At 48.4% G+C, this 19,502-nt stretch overlaps 1 protein-coding gene and 1 long non-coding RNA gene across 4 annotated transcripts in view; one reads left to right on the top strand and one right to left on the bottom strand.

Moving 5' to 3' along the window:
* Positions 1 to 6,856, bottom strand: part of rreb1b (ras responsive element binding protein 1b) — a 37,721-nt gene extending 30,865 nt beyond the window's left edge. The window contains exon 1 of one of the 2 annotated variants that reach the window (XM_049010122.1): positions 6,263 to 6,856. In XM_049010122.1, coding sequence (XP_048866079.1) covers positions 6,263 to 6,302 — 40 coding nt within the window. In that variant the 5' untranslated portion in view covers positions 6,303 to 6,856. Of the gene's footprint in view, positions 1 to 5,698; positions 6,196 to 6,262 lie in introns of those variants that run through there. The other variant, XM_049010123.1, reaches the window with a different exon arrangement.
* A 2,400-nt stretch (positions 6,857 to 9,256) lies between these two features.
* On the top strand, positions 9,257 to 12,872 carry LOC125740881 (uncharacterized). 2 transcript variants are annotated; one of them, XR_007397799.1, is made up of 4 exons: positions 9,257 to 9,409; positions 11,130 to 11,230; positions 12,118 to 12,326; positions 12,643 to 12,872. It is a non-coding gene; the product is annotated as an uncharacterized LOC125740881 (long non-coding RNA). The 2 variants fall into 2 exon arrangements; XR_007397800.1 differs by lacking the exon at positions 12,643 to 12,872 and having other exon boundaries at positions 12,118 to 12,456.
* The last annotated feature ends 6,630 nt before the right edge of the window (positions 12,873 to 19,502 follow it).

The following is a 19,502-nucleotide window of genomic DNA, read 5'->3' as shown; positions in this document are numbered from 1 at the left end:
TAGGAGGGGAGAATCCACTGGTTGCCAGGTATCATCCGCAAAGCCTCCGGGGAGGGGGAAAAAAACACACACACACACACACACACACGCGCACGTGCGCGCACACACCCCCATGAGTTTCATCCGAGTCCTCGGCCACCTGAACTGCAGGCTCGCGCTACCCTCCGCGCCCCCCCCCCTCCCACCAGAAAAATCTGGTTCCTCTTGTTAGTTGAGGATACTTGCATTGGGAAATATGGTGCTTTCAAAAAAACAAAAGCTAACTGTGCTTCACAGACAGACGAAAGTGGCGGAAAATACACCCCCCCCCCCCTCCCCAGAAGCCCCAAAGCATGCAGCAAGCAGGAAAAAACATGCTTCTAAGACAAAGTACATTAAAAGGCAAAGGAAAAAAGCGTGTATTTATACACGGGAAATAGTGATATAGTAGTTCATTTCATTTGCTGATTCTCAGTGGCTGTGCAGCATCCGCCAGGCCCCATGCGCCATCCCTGGGACACGCCCACTCCCAGCATGCACAGCGCTGGCACGCTGCCAGGGCAGACTGTCTCTGCCGATGGGGTGGATAGGGAGACACCACACTTCTTAGATGGCTTCTGAGATGAGAGGGGTGACGTGTGGGTCTCCTCATTGGCCCACGCAAATAATAATAATAGAATAAATTAAAAATAAATGTAAAAAAAAATACACCCCTCCCCTAGCCCCCATGCAGGACTGCTCTTTGCGCCCCTTAAAGGTACGCCGTCAGGAGAGGGGTGCAGCCGCGGATGTGAGCTGTAATACGCGTCCAGCTGCCTCCTGAACGGCCCACACAGCCAAATGGCCACATCAGCATGTTATAAAGACGAGTGACGGGCAGCGACACGCATGCGCGCGCCATGACACCTCGCTACGCGGAGGCAGAGCGGCGCCCAGGGAAACAGGTTGGACGATGCTGACGCCGGGCACTGCTCCCCCCCCCTCCCCCCCAGGCGGACCAACAAGTGGCGTCTGTGAACAGGGCCCCTCCCCCCTCTGCCTGCTAACCTCCAGAAGCTATCGCAAATCCTCAGCCTGTGAACAGCTGCCAGCTGACAAAACTGTTTAGTCAGCGAGAACGCCAGCGAGAAAGGGAGGGAGAGGGAGAGAGAGAGAGAGAGGGAGAGAGAGAGGAAGAGGGAGCCATTCTAGCTGCTGGCAAATGGTCACTCAACCCCCCCCCCCCCATCCTACAGCCCCCACCCCACCTTCACTATGGCCTTCCCTCTTGCTCCTCTTGCTGGTTTCCCCCAACAGCACCCCCTACAGGCCAGGAGAGGCAAGCACATCTTAAACAGTAAGGGGTGGGAGGGGAGGCACCTTGATAACATGTAATGAGGGCTGGCAGGGAGGGGGGGGGGCTTTGCCTCTCCCACACTCCCGCTCGCCCCAAGCTCCCCTACGTCTCAGATAGAGCAGATCAAACACAACAGGGACAAGCGTATGAGAGCTCGGCTGCTACATGCCATTGTTTCTAAACTTCCTCCATCTTCCTCCCCCCGGCCCCAGAATGCAGGCTGTTTCACTTCCTGTCGTCCACACCCCTCTCCTCTTCACTCCAGGTGCTGCCGCTGCCTCCATTTCCCTCTCTCCGTCTCCCGCGCTCCCCCCACCCCCCTCCTCCACTGGCGCATTCTTTCACACGGGCGACAGGGCCGGCCCGCTGCAGACTTTGAACCTGCAGTAAATGGCCGCCTTATTTTTCTCCTTTCTGATTCGCCACGCTATGCGAGCCTGTCGCACGCAGCCGGCCGGTGGGACGGCTTTCCCAAGCCTGGGACGGTGCCCGGGGGACGGAGCGAGAGCCGAACCGGGGACCACGCGTGTCCTCGAAGGGGCCGAGAGCGTCGCCATCACATCACACAGATCATTTTAGGGACACAAAACAGGCCTCTGTATCGTAACTCATCTGCATTGATTGTTCAGATAATAACAGTCGAGGTTCTGGTTGACGATGCAGAGAAAGAGGTCTTCTAACTGCAGGGCGGGGCTCTTCCAAGCGAACTCAGGAGAGAACCATTCAGCAGGCCGCCTAGAAGTGGGGGGGAAGGCAGTCGGGAGTTGTGTGGAAATCTCTAGCACTGTGTTAGCTGTTCAGGAACTGACCGCGTGACGATGGCTTACTTTCCGTCTCCTAGACCGATTTCTGTGCTTTGCATCCGTTCGGTTACAGCCGAACATCCCCTAAATTAATCAAAAAGTGCTGCCCCCACCCCCCTCCCAAAAATGTCACTCTGCATGTGGCCCCGTGTCTACAAGCAAACAACCGGCACACAACAGGCACATGCACACAGTCATATGGACCCCAATTTGCTAAACTTAACACACATCGACATAAGTAACCGGACTAATAATGATATTCATCCATGCCTCTCGCAGCCCCTTATCCTGGACAGAGTCACGGATATTAATAAAAACCATGAATATATAATAAACTAATCTTGTAACAGGGCTCAGCCCCTAATCACACTGCCTGTTGCTGTTTTTAAGTATCCGAGCATTCTGGCCTATGAGGGCAACTCAGGTTTGAAAAGTCAGCCTAGGCCCAGCCAATAGCTCCCCACACAGGACAGCCGTCCCTCCCCAGCCGGCGTACCTAGCACGGTGAGCTCCCAAACACGGGCACCCCATGCCCCGAACACCCCCGGCTGGGAATGGAATATAATCTTATCTAAAATAGGCCGGTTAAAAATAGCCGGGGTGGCCGAACGGGAAGCCCATCTGCACCCAGGGAATGAGCGACTGTGCATCGGCGTTGGAGAAGGCCCATCAAGGTAACAAGGACCCCCCCTGCTTCCTGAGGACAGAGACGACGGAGGAGAATGTAGAAGATCAGTAAACTCTCCCACCCCCAAGACCGTCTTTTCTGAAAGAGGAACTCGACAAGCTGGGCGTGGGGGGGGGGATTGGGTGCAACACGCGATGGTTAAATAAATGCTAACGGCCTAAAATGGCATGCGGTCGTGGTACGCGGCCACTGCTGCTCCTGTGCTGCAATTCCCACCCCTAGCCACCCCCGCCGTGCTCCAGCTCGACGCAGAGAAGAATCACACCTCAGCGTCATCTTGGACCAGTCGGCCTCAAAGCACGCATTGGTCTCCTGCCTTTTCGTGGCTGATTCACACTGAACAAACAGATCCCCACCCATTACCTACTTCTTTTGTGCGGGTGTTTTTTTTTTCCAGGAGGAAAACTCTTAGGGGGGTGTAGGTGGGGGGGGTGGGGTGTGTGTGTGTTTTTTGAGATGAACGTATCAGAGACCAGAGATAGAAAACTATTCTGGAAGCCTGCGTGCTGTCATCAGAGAGATTGTGACTTTGTTCTTCCTGGGGATGAGAGCAGGGCAAGTTACAGCTCAGATGAAAAGTGGTAATTATGCAGAGAGCGGATAAAACCTAACCCTCCTGTCACCCTTCCCACCCCGCCGAGTGGTTGGTTACTTCCCTAAAAACTCGCATGGGCTTCGCACAACCCTGCTCGCAAATTAAGCTCGTCGCTAAACAGGAACTGCCAGACGGCGCGTCCTCGCGAACGATCAAATCACAAAGAGAGAGGGAAAAAAAATAAAAAATCTCGGTTAAAACCTCCAGAACCGCACGTTTCGCGTCACTCTGGGCAACGGGGGGCGGCCTGCCTCTCAGCACTGGGGCGCCAGGGCTCTGGATGCTGGGAGGCAGAGCTTTGGGGCCCGGCAGGAGCGCCAAGGACATCTGCGAAGGACACATTCTCCCCTTGTTTAGTTAGCGCCCTTCGCTTGATTAAGAACAAATGCTTCAATAACCAGCATCCAGCTGAGGCTTCCACGTTTGTGAAAACAGCCCCGTTTAACTTTGATATCTTGAGCTACAGAACCGGTGTGCAAAGCGAGGGGAACGTTAGCAGCTCCGGCGTGGGGCAGCTGCAAGATGCTACACCATTGCTCAACCATGCGGAATTCCATCATTCCAATTACTACTGACGCTAACGTCGAGCATACGTACGCACTCAGATGGTGACAAATTGTTAGCTTGGCTTAATATTTAAGATTAGCTGAGGAAAGGGGTTTCTACAAACTTTCCATATACGCTTTTACTTATTAAAAAAAAAATACTGATGGTAAGAGAACTTCACAGATAGTGGCTGATCTGCCCATTAAATACACGCATGATGTAATCCAGCAAACCAGTTTGCTAAACCAGCGTCCTTCAGCAATTCAGCAGAGCCCCTGGCCATGTTACTCCCCTGTGGACAGCCAACAACCCCCCCCCCCCCCCCCCAGGATCCTTTAAATACCCAACAAGGTTTAAAATAGGAGCTTCTCAGGATGGCAGCTATTCCCATCGCAGCCCACTCAAACGCCGAAAAGCTGCCCGGATGGGACTCTGTCACAAGCAAATATATTCTCACAACTTTATTGAGCGACGGATGGCTCGGCTACGTCACCTGTGTCAAATGAGTCACACTTCCAGATACTTCTACCAGCATCTAACAGGACATCAAGCCCACAAGCCCCTTCTTTGTACAGTGTTCTGAGCTCGGGATTGTTTTACAATAAAACCCATGCTGAATGTGGGTTTTGCTACAACAATAGCAGAAACGTCCGTAATTTTATTTATATAACTTATTTTACGGGACGTAAGACGCCGGTAAATTGTTGCATTTTATTCCTGTTTACAAGATACAAACTCCAAATAAAAGTCGTCTTATTTCTCCCCAATGTCTGATAAAAACAGCAACATCATGCACGCGATTATAAAAGAGAACACCATCAATTCACACAGAGGACGCAGTTCACGGGATGGGAGTCCGCTAACAGCAAGTCGACACATTCACATATTTATAACTGAGTCAGTCATACTAGTTTGGCCGCACACACCTTAAGTGCAAAGGAGGAACCAGAGAAAAATTGGGCCATTCCTTTTCTCTAACGATGCCTCCATGCATTATGAACAACATGCACGTAAAAGGACTTGCTGGGAGAAGATGCCCGGATGAATAGTTAAGGTGTAGGGTGGGGGGCTCAGGGTGGGCTCCCGGGGGCATCAAGATGCGGCTCGGCCGGGTAAGGTTTCGTGATGGAATGCGAACCGCTCTGCCGGATCTTCTATCCGCCCCAAACTAAAGCCGTCACCGGGATGGAGGGGAAAGCCCCCATACACACACACAATAATTATAATAATAATAAAGAGACACTGGGCTCCGTCAGAAATTACCAACAGCCCTGCCTGCCGGCAGCTTTTTGTTGCCGCGATCATTTTAACGATTAATCGGTCAGGAGCGCCGCTCCGGCGGCAGCAGCCAGGACTTCCTGGACCCAGAACCGAGACCTACTCGGTAGGTTAAAGTCCGTGCGATCAAACAATACCAGCACAGAGAAAACAGCCAGGACGAGTATACAAACATCCCTGGACTGTCGCCGTAAATAAACGCAGCGACTCAAGACACCTCATTACCCTCCGCTACTCCCTACGGGTGGAAAGGGACGCAAACTGCTGTTAAAAATAAAAAATAAAGCATGGACACGTACGTACATCCTTACAGATAACCGCAGCACGAATATCTCGGATGCACACGACGGTTCTCAAAACTTTCCTACAAGTCGGCTTTAAAGCCCTAACTTCCTCTTTTCGGACGATGCTCGTTTCCCGATTATCCTCCAAAAAGCGATCCGACGAGCAGTCATATGACGGCGGATACTTACGAAAGAGAACCTGATCAGGAGAGAAACATCGTCCTGATGTTTTACTAAATAAAGCAAAAAAACAAACAGACACGCACGTCTCCACAAGGTCACAGCGTTAAAAGGCGCATGGCCTCCCCCGATCGTGCGCTGCGGCCAAAGTGCATTAAAGATGTGGATGCTCGGCGCAACCGGACTAATATACTTTGTACCTTGTGCCGCAAGTTCGCATCTCTCATCTAAAAACGGGGAAAAGTGTTTAAAGCTCCCCGATCTCTGCCTTTTTACGGTGAGCACCATTTGCCATGCACAGGTAGTTAAAAATACATGTGCATGGGGAAGACACCCAGTCAAATTCCGCAGCTCGGACGTTTTTAATCATGGATGAGCATCAGGTCCATGGGCGAAACTAGGAAGCGAAAAGCTAAACATCATCGGCACGTCTTAAAACTAAACTTTACACAACTTTCGTGCTGCGAAACAGGCACCCGACATCGCCTGCTGCTTAAATCAAACCAGAAAAAAAGTCAAGTGGAGAAAATGAGAGCTTTAAAAGGAGAGTTTAGAGAAATAGCGAGTACTTACGTCTGACTTTGTTGGGGTTGGGCTGCTTGCGCCTAGACATAGTGATGATGGTGAGCAGTGATGGACTGAGAAGGGGGGGGGGAGGAGGGAAAAAAACTGCAAACTTGTTCCGGAGAGGAATCAAAATGGCGTTTCTGAGGATGTGCAAAGTTCGCCAACTCTCAATTTTCCTCTTTTTTTCTGTGCTCTTCCTCAACGAGGAAGATGGGAGGAAGGAGTCGAGAGATGGGGGAGGGAGGGGGGCTTGCAAGTCTCACTTATTTCGGCCCCAAGTCTCACGCTGTCTCTCCCCGGGTCTCTAAAGCAGATAAGGAGACGCATCACGTGTTGCTGCTAGTCTCCAAGGGGACGTGTTACTGAAGCTGCTGCCGCTAGACTGCAGCCTGCTAGCATCTCTACAGGAGGGGTCTCCATCGAGCAGGAAAGCAGAGAACGGAGGGGGGGGAAAAGTTTACCGAGTGCCCCAAATCATCTCACTCAGTGTTGCAATGCAAAAGCAATAGCCTCCATCTGTTTTTTTTCCCTTGGGGTACTTAACCTCGGTGCCTGATGCCGATTCCCATCTATCTAAAGCAGAGCATTGCGCAGTAGAAATAAACATGGATGTTTATTTGAAAATGTTTTGGAAACATGTAAAAATTAACATTGTGTTCGAGAGACAGGGCGTCTAGTTTTTCACGTAAGTCTAAGTGGTTTCGACTGCGTACGAGCGTCGGATTAGACGTGGATTGCGGAGGTGATTTAATCGAGTTGAAAGTCCACATGGTCCTGGCTGCGAGCAGGATGCGCAGACCTTACACGTGGACGGATAGATTTGCTAACCGTGTCGACTAGATTACATGGACGCAGCCGTGGAATTCAGCTAGTTCACCTGTCACAGCCGAAGTATACGTATTCATTCAGACACATCAAAATGGGAAATTTAATGTTTAAACATACGCGTTTGAAAAGCCTTCAGAACCACCAAAACTTAGTAACATACATTTATATTTAAGTTCGATGCAAGGTGCATTTAAGGTCCTACCAGCTTTAATGCTTCTAAATACCATTTCTTACAGATACATCTTTATAAAACATATAACTATCGACAATACATTAATGTTTAGTATCCAACGTATGTAGTGGATGAAAGAAATTTCATTTACATTGTCATCACTACATTAAACATTTGTAGTATGAAACATACATATTAGTTAGATTTTACAATGTTAATGGATATATTTAAATTTATATTACTCACATAATATTATGCATCTCGTCGTCTAGAGCTCAGGCGTAACCAATTTGGGTACTTTTAATATAATAAAAGTAATTGTCAGAATTGTGTATTGAAATATTGCGAGCGCGCATACACACACATGTGATATATATAATTTTATATATGTAATATAATTATATATATATATATATATATATATATATATATATATATATATATATATATATAAAATTTTGATATCGAAAAGTTTACTGAGCAAGACAGTTACAAAACATTCACGACAACGACCTCCTCCCCCAGAAACGTTTGATTATGCATCATTAAATGGTCTCGAAGAAGCCAGGTAACACATACTTAGGAGTGTTACTGTCGCCACTGAGCGCGTGCTCGGGCTGGTCCCCTTTCTAATCCTTTCACTACGGCGTACAGGCTACAACCGCAGAGTAAATAACGACATTAGGCGCAAAATGCGGCTGCTCCGTGAGCAGAAGTACACGCGGACATGACGAAGTTATACTTCAAGCGTAACGCATTTCAAAAGTTGTTATGTAAATAATGTAGAACAATTGCACATTTTGGTCACAGACGACCACTCATCATATATGGAGTTATACATAAACCTCGGTTGTAAACAGGTTATAAGTGTAAGAACATGTTTGCAAAAAAGAGTGTTACAGGAAAGTAGGTGGAAATTATTATCCTAGGATTATAAGCCCTAGTTTTAGCCGTGTTTCAACAGGTGTTTACTTTCGCTTAGTGATATCGGAATTTGCTAAATGGCATAATAATAGTTTAGTATATAACTATTTGATAGAGATGCCATTAATCTTAACTGCGGCTTCCATCACCAAGCCCTTTTCCCAAAGGACTTTCGCAGTATCTTTTATCAATCCTCACATATATTACGTAAGCGAAAGAATTCCGTTTGGTTTAAAATTCCATAATGTGGGCTACAGGACTCCAACCCATTAAAAAAAACGCTGTATCACTGAATGTTATATAACATTACACACACACACACACACACACACACACACACACACACACACACACACACACACACACGCACACACACACACAATAAGTTTATAAAACGAAGAAACAAATATTATTTTTCAATAATCAAAATTATTTCTGCGATATTTTCATCAGAGCACGACATATTGTACTGTTCAGTCGTGAGTGACACGTTACGACATATATGTAGTTAATTGTTCTAGTGCTGCGAGTTGAAGTTACTGGTTAGTTACCCTCCCCCCAGAGTTAGAGCGCCTCCCACTATCACACGAGAAGAACACCTGTTGGTCGCCACACTTCAGTGATAAATTGGAGGGTAACCAAATACCCCATCCACGCCAACAGCATATAAGACAAGAACTTGTTAATGTATGCATTTATTTTTTATGAGGCTTCATATAAACTTTGTGTGAAAGAAAACGTGACAGGGAACCGTCAATCGTGAAGTCGCGATATTGCAAATCAGCGTTGCATTTTTAGCCGTCAAAACCTGCAAAAGCACATTCACGTTTCATTCAAGTTGCTATTCACATAACACACGCTTGCGCTCTTAACGTGGAAAAAAGTGCAACATTTTCCAAACTCGTGAACCCATTATTGTGTTTAGCACTCATAAAACACTAAGTATAAACTGTAACACCTTCGGGATTATGCAGATGCCTTATTCTCAGTTGACGTACATGTTTATAAGCCATGTCAGAGTAACGCTGGTAACATTCTTTCAGTCGCAGGGTACCAGATCAGCGACGCGCATGCGTACTGCGCAGCTCTCCGGAGCCCGTAAGGAAACCCAAGGAGCGAAAAGGCTTGCATTGCTCAAGAAACCGAACTCATTTAAAAACTGCAATGATGAATGAAATCACGAAATGAAAGGAATGACTTCACGCGCAAATATAATACAATGCAATACGGTAATGTCCCTGCGTGCCGTATAAGGAAATGACCAGTCAACGAATAGGTTCAGAGAGGTGGGAGTGGTAAGAAACCGGTTTCCCTTGGCAACGGATGATTTGTGGGTAAAAAACTTGTTCGCCAGTAACCTAGCAGATGAATGGGTGGATTCGCGTCGAAAAGTAAATTGTTTGATGAATGAAGATAATGAATGTAATCATGAAAGGCTCTATTAGGTGACCCGTGGGTTCATGCATTGGGATGCCGGAGGATAGTCACGAGATCGCAATGAGGACTTTACAGGGAGTAACGTTGAGGTTCATTATTTAAAAACTTTTGCAGCTCTCCTTCCCTTATGCAGTTTGCCTGCCATCGCAGCTATAACGACGGGTTTCCATCCTCCAAAAAAGCAGTGATTTTCATTCCTTCAAATCTCACGAATAATACTAATCTTAATATTTATATTTTCTTACCATTAGTGCAATAATGGTACTGCTTAGATGCAGAACATATTTATGATGCGCCCCTCGAACCTGTCATAGACGTAAATAATAATCTCTGAAAAAAAAAGCTCAGACTGAAAAGGTCGGAAGTTACATTTCTGAGTGCATTTGCAAGACTATAAGCTACCAGTAGGGGCGTAAGTGAGTGGGAGCCTGGATTGTAATTTTTAGTACCTTCATAACCATTTGAACTGCAAAATTGTGTAGGAGCGAAATTTGATATTTTAATAGTTTTTCTGTAAACTTGAAACTGTTCAGAATGCCACGGTTAACTGCAATATACATCTAATTGGTATTATATATGTTATTATACATGAATGAAATATCCAGTGTGCATCGTGTGATGATGCAGGTTTATGTGGATGGTTCGTCACTGGAGTTGGATAGCAGATATTTTTCTTTTGTTATTCATCGTCTATTTTTCTCTGACAATGACACATGGAAACGCATAATTGGGCCTTAAAAAGAAAATGGTAACAGTCAGATGCAGTACAGGGGAACCCAAGCAGGCAGCAGAGCTTGGTGTCCCAGGAAAGGCTGGCCAGCACAGTTAATCAGTGACTAGCTGGTCTAGGGGCCGCCGATCCCAGAGTATCAGAGGGGACGGCACAGCATGGCCGGAGCAGCGGGAACATGTGGTTGGGGTAGCATGGGGAGGGGCTTGGTTGCCCTGCCCACACCCAAGAGCCAATCAGGAAGCTTGCCAGGCAAAGATCTTTAAAAATCATATCATAAGCCGCCTGACAGCAGTACTTTTAAAGTGACAGTCACACCTTTTAACACAGAACTTAAACGCAGAACTTTGCCCTCTGAACGATGCGCCCCCCCCCAAGCCAATGTTTTCGCCTTTCCTCTGTGAGAAGGTGACCTTTGACCCTAATGCTGTTATGATAAGATGGGAGTCGCACCCCTAAAATGCCCCACACTGTGCGTTAGGAGTCTAATGAAGAAAATGAGAGTCTATAATAACCATGGTGCTAACAGGGAACATTGTGTGGTTATTAGTCAAGATCACATTTAGGAAGGAATTAAAGCCATATGCAGTGGATGAGGGATGAGAGGTATCACTGGAGAGCTTTATTGCTGTAACCCTGCTGTCTGCCGTCCTCGGTGCCCCAGTGGTGAAATGTTCACGCTCTCTGTCGTGTGCTGTGATAAGATATGCACTCGGATGTGCTTTGACACCACTTTGGTGTGCTGCCCCCCCCCCCCCCCGCACCCCCATTTTGTTTTGCAGATAGTAGAGTCCATCGTTTGGACAGCTGTATCACAAGAGCTAAACATCTGTGTTCTCTCGTCAAATTGTTACCGGGCTACAGATTGTGGACCACTGACAAAGTAAGTATGAACTGTTACTGTATCAGTAGTTTATGATTTTACATATATATATATATGTATATATATATATACATATATATATATAAACTCTCTAGGTCATAAAATCAGCGTGGTGCAGAGCAGGACTGGTTAAACTGCTGGGCAGCATTTGTGTCTCTTTGTGTTACTTCTGTGTGTGACCAGTGCTATAACTCGGTGTTTCTCAACCCAGTCTTTGGGGACCCCGAGACGGTCCATGTTTTGGCTCTCCCCCAGCTCCCTGCTGGACAGTCCACATTTTAGGTCCCTCCCAGCTCCCAGTAAGGGAACAAAAACATGGATTGTCTGGGGTCTTCAAGGACCGGGTTGAGAAACACTGTTGTAACCAGCCTACCATCTCCTGCACGCTCGGATGCGTCCTTTAGTCACCACTAGAGGGCTCACTGCATTGCATAAGAGTGAAAGTGCCCTTGGTTTATTGGTACAGCTGGTTACACTGTAAACCGAGCGGCGCCCCTGACCCGGCGTCACCTGGAACATTCCGGTGCACGGGCACGATGCCTGACTTATGTTCCTCACACCAAACGGCAGCTGTGGTTCTGGCTCTCAGCCTTGGGTTCTGCAGAACCGGCGCTCCAGGTTTTCTGTGACAAGTGCAAGGTTCCCTGAGTAGATTTCAAAAAAGCAAAATGTAGCTGTCATGATTCACTACTGGTCCTGTTAATAAAATAAGCCCGACATGATTAGGTGCATCATTAATCACAGGACCGGCATCCTATCCCGGGCCTCCCCCGTTAGCCCTGTGCTATGCTTTAGGCTCACCACAGCTGATAAGTGGTTATGGAAAATGGATGAATAGATAGATGTAGTCTCACTGTCCTTGCATTCGGTGTTGTGTATATTCTCAGGGAATGACATCAGATGCAGCAGAGGTTGGGGCTGCAGGCCGCGCGCTGCCTCTGTACGCCAGCTGAGCTTCAGAGCGGCTCTTGCACGCCCCACATGGCCTGATAGGGAAACACGAGGAACTTCAATACCACCGCTGAGCTAACAGGCAGAACCATGTGGTCGTTAGTCAAGGTCACATTCAGGAGGGGATTAACCCCATATCTATGAGGTATGGTGACAGGTACATCGTAAGCCACCTGAGCATCAGAGCAACGTACGGAGGACATAAGTGACTCTTGGGACTGGGTGGCCCTAGGCAGGAAATCCCTATGGGGCCCACCAGTCCCCCTCCCTAAATTTATTACCCTTATTTTAGCATGAAATCTAAATTAATAATATCAACAAAGAGAAGTTAATAAACACAAATCCTTTATTTTCCCTTTTGCGGAAAACAGAATGCGCAGTTCTTGTCATTGTAATGAACTACGCCATCCGCGGCCCCCTAATTGACCGCCTTGCCTGTCCTCTCTCTGCGCCTCTGACAGAGGGCTACAGACGGCAGGGGCTCGCCGCACTGGGACGGCCATCTTTCTGAGAGTCGCGACGAGGCAGGGGGAGAGACAAGCGCATTTTCTTTTGCCTGTGCTGGACAACGCGGTAAGTGACATAGGCAGCCTCCTAGGGCACTGTCTCCTGAGGGGGCACCGAATTAGCAAAGCAGTGAAGGTTCGAACATATACATAGGGTTCGAACGTATATGCCACGGGCAACGTGAGGTGGCACGTGCAATGCACCTCCCCCCCCGGCTCACCCCCCCATGAGACTTGACCCTCTCCATCCATCCAAAGGGTTTGGTTTGGAGCAACATTTCAAAATGGCCACGCTCCAGTACGAAAACGGCAGAGAGTTCTCACCGCGTCGTGAGGAAAAGCATGTGAATCAAAAACCCCAAGAGGAAGTGGAACGGACAGGACCTTCAAAGACGGCGACATGCCTGCTGTCTGACGTCGCTTCCGTTTCTTTAAAATCTCACTTCGGGCCTTTTTTTTTCCAGCAGCAGACGTTACGCAATCGCGGGGGATGCTTCCCCTTACTGCCTGGGCGCCGTTTGCAGCCTCGCGGCCACATCCTCCTGCGGAGGAGCCCTTTTTTTTTTTTACCGAGAAGAGGGCCAGAAAAGAGCCTAATCGCCTACGAACGAGGTGCTGATGGCAAAAATAGAATAACAGGTGACCTTTGCTAAGCAGGGCACCAGACAGCCTCATTCTGGGCCGTAGAAGGACAGGTTTGGAAAAACCAACATGGCCGACGTCACCTGTATCTTGGCCCCTGCTCCTGACAGCAATCTGCTTTAATCACGCTGGATTAGTGACGGCGCATGTCCGCTGCAGTGTCAGTGGGAGCTGGGCGACGTTTCCCAGGGTCGACGCGGAACTTCCTGCTCCATTTCCACCCCTCAAGTACACGATTTCCTCCCAGTGCGTTACTCTCCCGCCAACGAGGGCCTTCCGGAGCTTGAGGAACAAGAACCGGACCTCCTGAGACCCGTAACGGAATATAAAGCAGGGGAATGCGTCATGTCAGATAAGGGCTCTACACACCTTCTCGCCGCTGTTTGCATTATGGTGAAACACAGCTCTCTTTTATCACTCCGTCTCAAAGAGAGTATGGTATATGCTGATGTCATTAAGCACTCGCCCAAGAGGAGCCTTTATAGGAAGTTATACGAGTCGCTAACAGCTCTCCCGGGATTAGCCGGGTGGACATGTTGGACACACGGCCCTTTGTTTAAGCGCTGGGCTTAAACCTTATGTGTCCTTACGCACAGCAACGGCAGTGTTTACATGCCGTTAGCTGTGTTTATGCCTGTAGGAGCACCTGAAGAGCATTAGGAATCACAGGGTTGCGGTTTTGAGAAAATGCTGAACTGTCTTAAAATTGAATGCTGTTCAATTAGCTAATCTGGTCGCTCGATGCTGTGGGAAACGGAAGTGGTGTTTTCTGCAAATAAAGCAGGGGAGCTGCTAGCTAACCCCCCTCCCTCCCCTGGCCCCTTCCAAACCTCAATAAAGCACCTGAAACACCCTAAAATAAATGATGTAATGATGGATTTTTGCATTGATTATGTAATAATGGATTGACACTCTTGTCAAGTGTCGTAGGTGTTATATAAAAAAGAATTGAACCCCAAGAAAATTGTATGAACAGGCGACCAGTTGACTGTGAAAACCAGCTGTAATTTGGGTTGGTTCTGTAGTAAATGGACAAAGGGGCACTTGTAGGTTGGGGTTCCATAGTCCCTGGTGTCCAGGTCAGACTACCCCAACAAGAGGGTAGCTAGGTGGTCTTCAGGGATGGACTGGCAACAGAAGCAGCCTGGGAATTTGCTGTCAAGCAGCCGCAGATTTGAGGGGGGTGTGGTGGTATATTTTGCCATCAACTAGGGCGGGTCCATTTGCAAAAGCGGCCTGAGTGGGAGTCGCCCTCGGTATTGGGGAAACAAACCTAGACTTCCCGAGACCGACCCATCAGGAAAATTCCCAAACTTCCTGAAGGCCAGTCTGTGCTTGCTGGTATTCCTCAGATCATTTGCAGGGCCTCCACCCCTTGCAGCGGAGCCAGGGACTGGGAGACTCCATGGAGATCATCAGGGCTCCTCGGCAGCACTTGGGGGAGGGCCGAGCCTGGTGGTTTTTGCGCTTAAGGACATCTGATGGGTTCCTGCTGCAGAACGTCGTGCATCTGCCAGTACGGCCCCCAACCCACTCACTTCCTCACCTGCAAAACAGGAACCTTGCAGAAAAGGGGCCCACGCGGGTGGCAGGGTGGGTGGGTGGGAGGGGATTAGGCAGCTCGCGGGCAGAACATGGCTTCACGGAGACACGGGCCCGTCTCCGACGCTTCGATAAGATCACCTGCGATCCGGCTCTGCTGATTACCATCAGTTTGTACCTGTATCCTGTGCCTCGCCTTAGCCACTGAAGCGTTGAGGTTCAGGGGCCTGTCAGATGATGTAATGATGCAGCTTCCCGCAGTCATCCTCTAATGCACTGCTAGCTAAACCCCCCCCCCCCCGGCCCCTTCCAAACCTCAAGCTCTTGTTTACGTAAAACACTATAGATCCTTTCATTGCTTAAGCATCAAATATGGGTTTTAAAGAGTAAAATGTTTGCTACTGCAGCATGCCTCCGAAACTGTTTTCTCGAAGAGGTCACCTCCCCCGCATGTGCTACCCTCTGCAGCCCCCCCCACCACACATTTATCCACCTCCTTCTGCAGTCCCTTCTTGTCACAGTCAGCTGTCTGCGCAAAAGCCCGGAGTCAACAAAGGCAGGGGAAAAAAGGTCACTAATGTCTAATCTAATTCTCCAGGTGCCCCTCTTGGGATAGTGGGTCAGAGCGGTGAGAATTATCTGCCGTTGCGCTTTGATGAGGTCCTGCCTATAGGGGGCACTGTTGCGCCACGAACTGGAGGAGACCAAGAATCGCCGGGTAGAATCTATCAGAAGCGGCGAGTTTATCCCAGGTCACAGTGCCGGTGTGAAGGTGAGGTGTCACCCAGGATGGTACGGAAGGTCTCCACCTCGCGATTGCTGCACGGCGACGTTCCTCAGCCAGACGGCAGGCCGGCATGGCGGGGCAGGAGCCGCCGGGGGGCACGGTGCGAGGCTTTTCCCATCGTCTGTCCTCCGTCTCGGGCTGAACACGAACCAGACTAATCAGGAACAAAACGGCTAGCGAGGTTCTGTCGCGTCTTCATTGAAAGAGCAGCAGGTGTGAAGAAGCAGAAATTCCTCCATCGCCGTCTGTTATAATAATCAGGGCTGGATCTACGTTCTCAGGGGGCCTAAGCCAACTTTTACCAAGAATATTGATGATCATTTCACTTCCTCCGTAGCCAAGTAGCTCGTGGTCCTTGTCTATTCAGCCTATAACTAAAGCTGGCCATGTTTCTGCCTGCACATAAACATTTTAATTTCATGTATTTGATTTAAAAATATATGTAATTTATTATATATTTACATATTTTATTATATTATTATATTTATATTATTATATTATGTTATATATTTTTGTCTGGGCGCCCTTGTGCGGATCGGGCCTTTGGCAGCTGCCTAGTTTACCTCTGCCTGGATCAGGCCCTGATAATTATTACCTTTCAGAATGTCTGACCTTTGCTATGTTTGCAAGGCATTGTGGGTAAGAGTACTGTATCTCTGACTGATCTGCTGCTCTGGGTAGCTCAGTGAGCACTGTGGTCTCCCAAGGCTGTGTGGAGTCTGACCAGCCTTCCTCTGGATACTCTGGTTTGCCCCCCCTCCCAAAGTCCAAAATATCTGGGATATGTTCACCATGACCTTTTGCCGGAGAAGCAGTTATAGAAGATGGATAGACATTAATAATGGATAGGTAATTATATAAGGAGCCTATAAAGAATATTTTGACACGTAATTTAAGTATGACCATAAAGTTGTTACTACACACTGAATAAATTAGGCATTTATGAGAGATGGGTGATATCTCTTGGGAGCACAGCAAGGATAGCATGCCTCCTGCTGGCCAACACCATGCACTGCACCTATATAGCTTGTACAAAAAAAGCCTATATCCACCCATCTGGATTTGTGGCCTAAATACTTAAGGTTCATAATACATAAGTTTTAGGAAAATACAGGCTCTGCATCTCCTTGCTCGTCAAGCTTATAAATCACGTCGATATCTTCATAATTGATTTTATGACAGGCCCACTGGCGCAGTGGTTCGCACTGCTGCCTCACTGCAAGAAGGTGTTGGCGACGGCCCAGAGTTGGTTACTGCCTGTTCCCATTGTTCCCGGGATAGGCTCCGGTCCTCCCCCCCGCAACTCCAGCTGGGATTTAGCGTTTTCAGAAGATGGATAGATGGATGTAATTTTATATACGTGGCGTATTATATCATCACCTGCAAAACTATAAACGTATAAATCACATCCTTTTCACAGTTGCCTATAAAATAGATCGTACAGGTTAATATGTCCTCCAGCTGAGAGTGCCGAGGCTTTGATGAAATATTCCCTCTTTTTTCCCACAATCCCCTGCGGTGCTCCAACAGAAGCCCGCTGATGTGCGGAGGCGACAGGCTCCCAGCATGCTCCTGTGAATGCCGGCAGATTGGAGACAGTTGATGGCTCACACAGGTGCTGCTTCCCTGGCGGATGCTGTCAGACTCCTGGGAAGAAGGTAGCGGTGGGGAGGGGGGGGTTCCGGTTTTTGGGAGGAAATGGACAAAGGCTTATCAGTGTCTATCTATGCCCGATGGAAACTGGTTGCCAGTTTAGCAGGGAACTGGAAGGCTTAATTGTCCATAACTCACTGTGTACCTCGCTTTGGTAAATGGGCAGTTTTAATAAAGGAAGATGTCACTGGTGGTGGCCTCGCTTCAGCATCTAAAGGATGTGGACATGCATCTCCGGTCAGGGCCGTTTCCTTGGTGGGGAATCAAACCCACAACCATGGAGGTGGGAGGCCATTGTGCTTTCTTGCGATAAAACAACAATAAAAGGATTAAGATACCATTCACTCATCATCCATCCATCCATCTATCCATCCCTTTTCTGTAGCACTTCCCAGGAAGTAGAGGACAGGCAAGGGGCTCGCTGGATCGGACACCAGTCCATGTTTGTGATCTTAATTCAGAACACTAGAATATGGCAGCCAGAGCCGGCCATGGCCAGCTGCAGGACAGCGGAGCCCTGTGCACCGCAGTGCCAACAGCTTCCCCAGGACCCAGTGTCTGCGGCAGGTCTCTGAGGAATCGAGAACGCACTCTGAGCGGCTGGAAGTGGGTCAGCGCTGACGCCAAGCATGCAGATGGGGAATGTGATGGCAGCTGCTGGAGATGGCCAGGGAGCAGGTTGGAGAGCGAGGGAGAGGAGAGAGAGAGGCAAAGAGAGGGGGAGGAGAGGGATGGAGAAAGAGAGTGAGAGAGAGAGAGAGAGAGAGAGAGAAAGGGTGAAAAGAGAGAGAGAGGGTGAAAAGGAGAACGATAAAGAGAGAAGGATGTGAGAGGAAGGATGGGAGAGAGAGAGAGAGTGATGGAGAAAGAGAACAAGAGAGAGGGAGATAGAGAGAGTTAGTGATGAGAGAGAGGGAAGAGCCAGAAAGCAAGAGAGAGGGGGAGAGAGTGAGAGGGAGATAGAGTTAGGGAGAAGGGGAGTGAGAGAGGGTGTGAGAGGGGAAGGGAAAGAGAAAAAGATAAAGGGAGAGAGATGGTGGGAGAGAAAGAGAGAAAGAGTGAGAGGGAGAGAGAGCGCCCTGGTCGGTCCCCTCTTCTCCAAGATGACGCCTCCAGGTACCACCGCCTGATCAATCGCTTCCCATTTAGTTTAATTAATGCCTAATTAATGTCGCACATAAAGTTCCAGCTGAGCTGAAATAATCGAGTGTGTTTTGCATATTCCTGTCGCCGGCCCCCAGCCACGTGGCATCAGTCCACGTCTCTGAGACAGAGTCATTAAAATTTACGGGAAGTTCGGACGACTCCCCCGTCGTCACTGGAGACGCCGGAGTGGTTGGCTGCCGCTGAAAGCTGCTGCCCGTAACCCGAGTGAGTAGATCCAGCCGTATAAACAGATGATGGTTAGACACGGACGTTTTAAAATGAATTCACGACAAGGCGTGACACTTACAGGCACCTGCATGTGGGGCTGATCCACTCCCACAGCCTAGGGACTGTCTGGCAAGGAGCAAAAACATGGACCATTCTATTACTCATCTTTAGACAATCTATACTCCCAGCCTTCTGCACCCCCCCCCCACCCTGGGACATATCATACAGCCTGAACTGCTTTCACAAGTATTAAATGTGAATCTGTGGTACCTCATAGAGTAGACTGTAGCAGTAAAGCTGTGGAAAATTCACAGGGCAGACCTTAAAGGCAAACCTCTGCTTAGTTTATATGGCAGACCTTAAACGTGAAGCTGTACGTGGTCTTTTCAAATGGCAGACCTTAAACGTGAAGCTGTACGTGGTCTTTTCAAATGGCAGACATTAAACGTGAAGCTGTATGTGGTCTTTTCAAATGGCAGACGTTAAACGTGAAGCTGTGTTCTTTTCATACAGTGGACCATAAAGCTGGACGTGAAGCTGTGATGATTTTATATGAAGCTGTGGTTTCTCCCCATGGCAGACCTTAACAGTGAAGCTGTATGTGGTCTTTTCATACGGCAGACATTAAAGGTGAAGCCGTAGTCATTTCATTCAGCAGACCTTAAAGGTGAAGTTGCGGTCAATTCATATGACTGGACTTAAAGGTGAAGCTGTGGGTATTTCACACAGCAGACATTAGCCGTGAAGCTGTGATTATTAGCTACTAGCTGTGGTACATCCTGAGACACCCACAGTTCCTCCTGAAGCGAGACTTCTC

Source organism: Brienomyrus brachyistius, chromosome 4 (genome assembly GCF_023856365.1).
Source record: "Brienomyrus brachyistius isolate T26 chromosome 4, BBRACH_0.4, whole genome shotgun sequence".
NCBI classification, from domain to species: Eukaryota; Metazoa; Chordata; class Actinopteri; order Osteoglossiformes; family Mormyridae; genus Brienomyrus; species Brienomyrus brachyistius.
The sequence above is the reverse complement of the archived record's forward strand: the minus strand, read 5'-3'. Positions and strand labels throughout refer to the sequence as shown.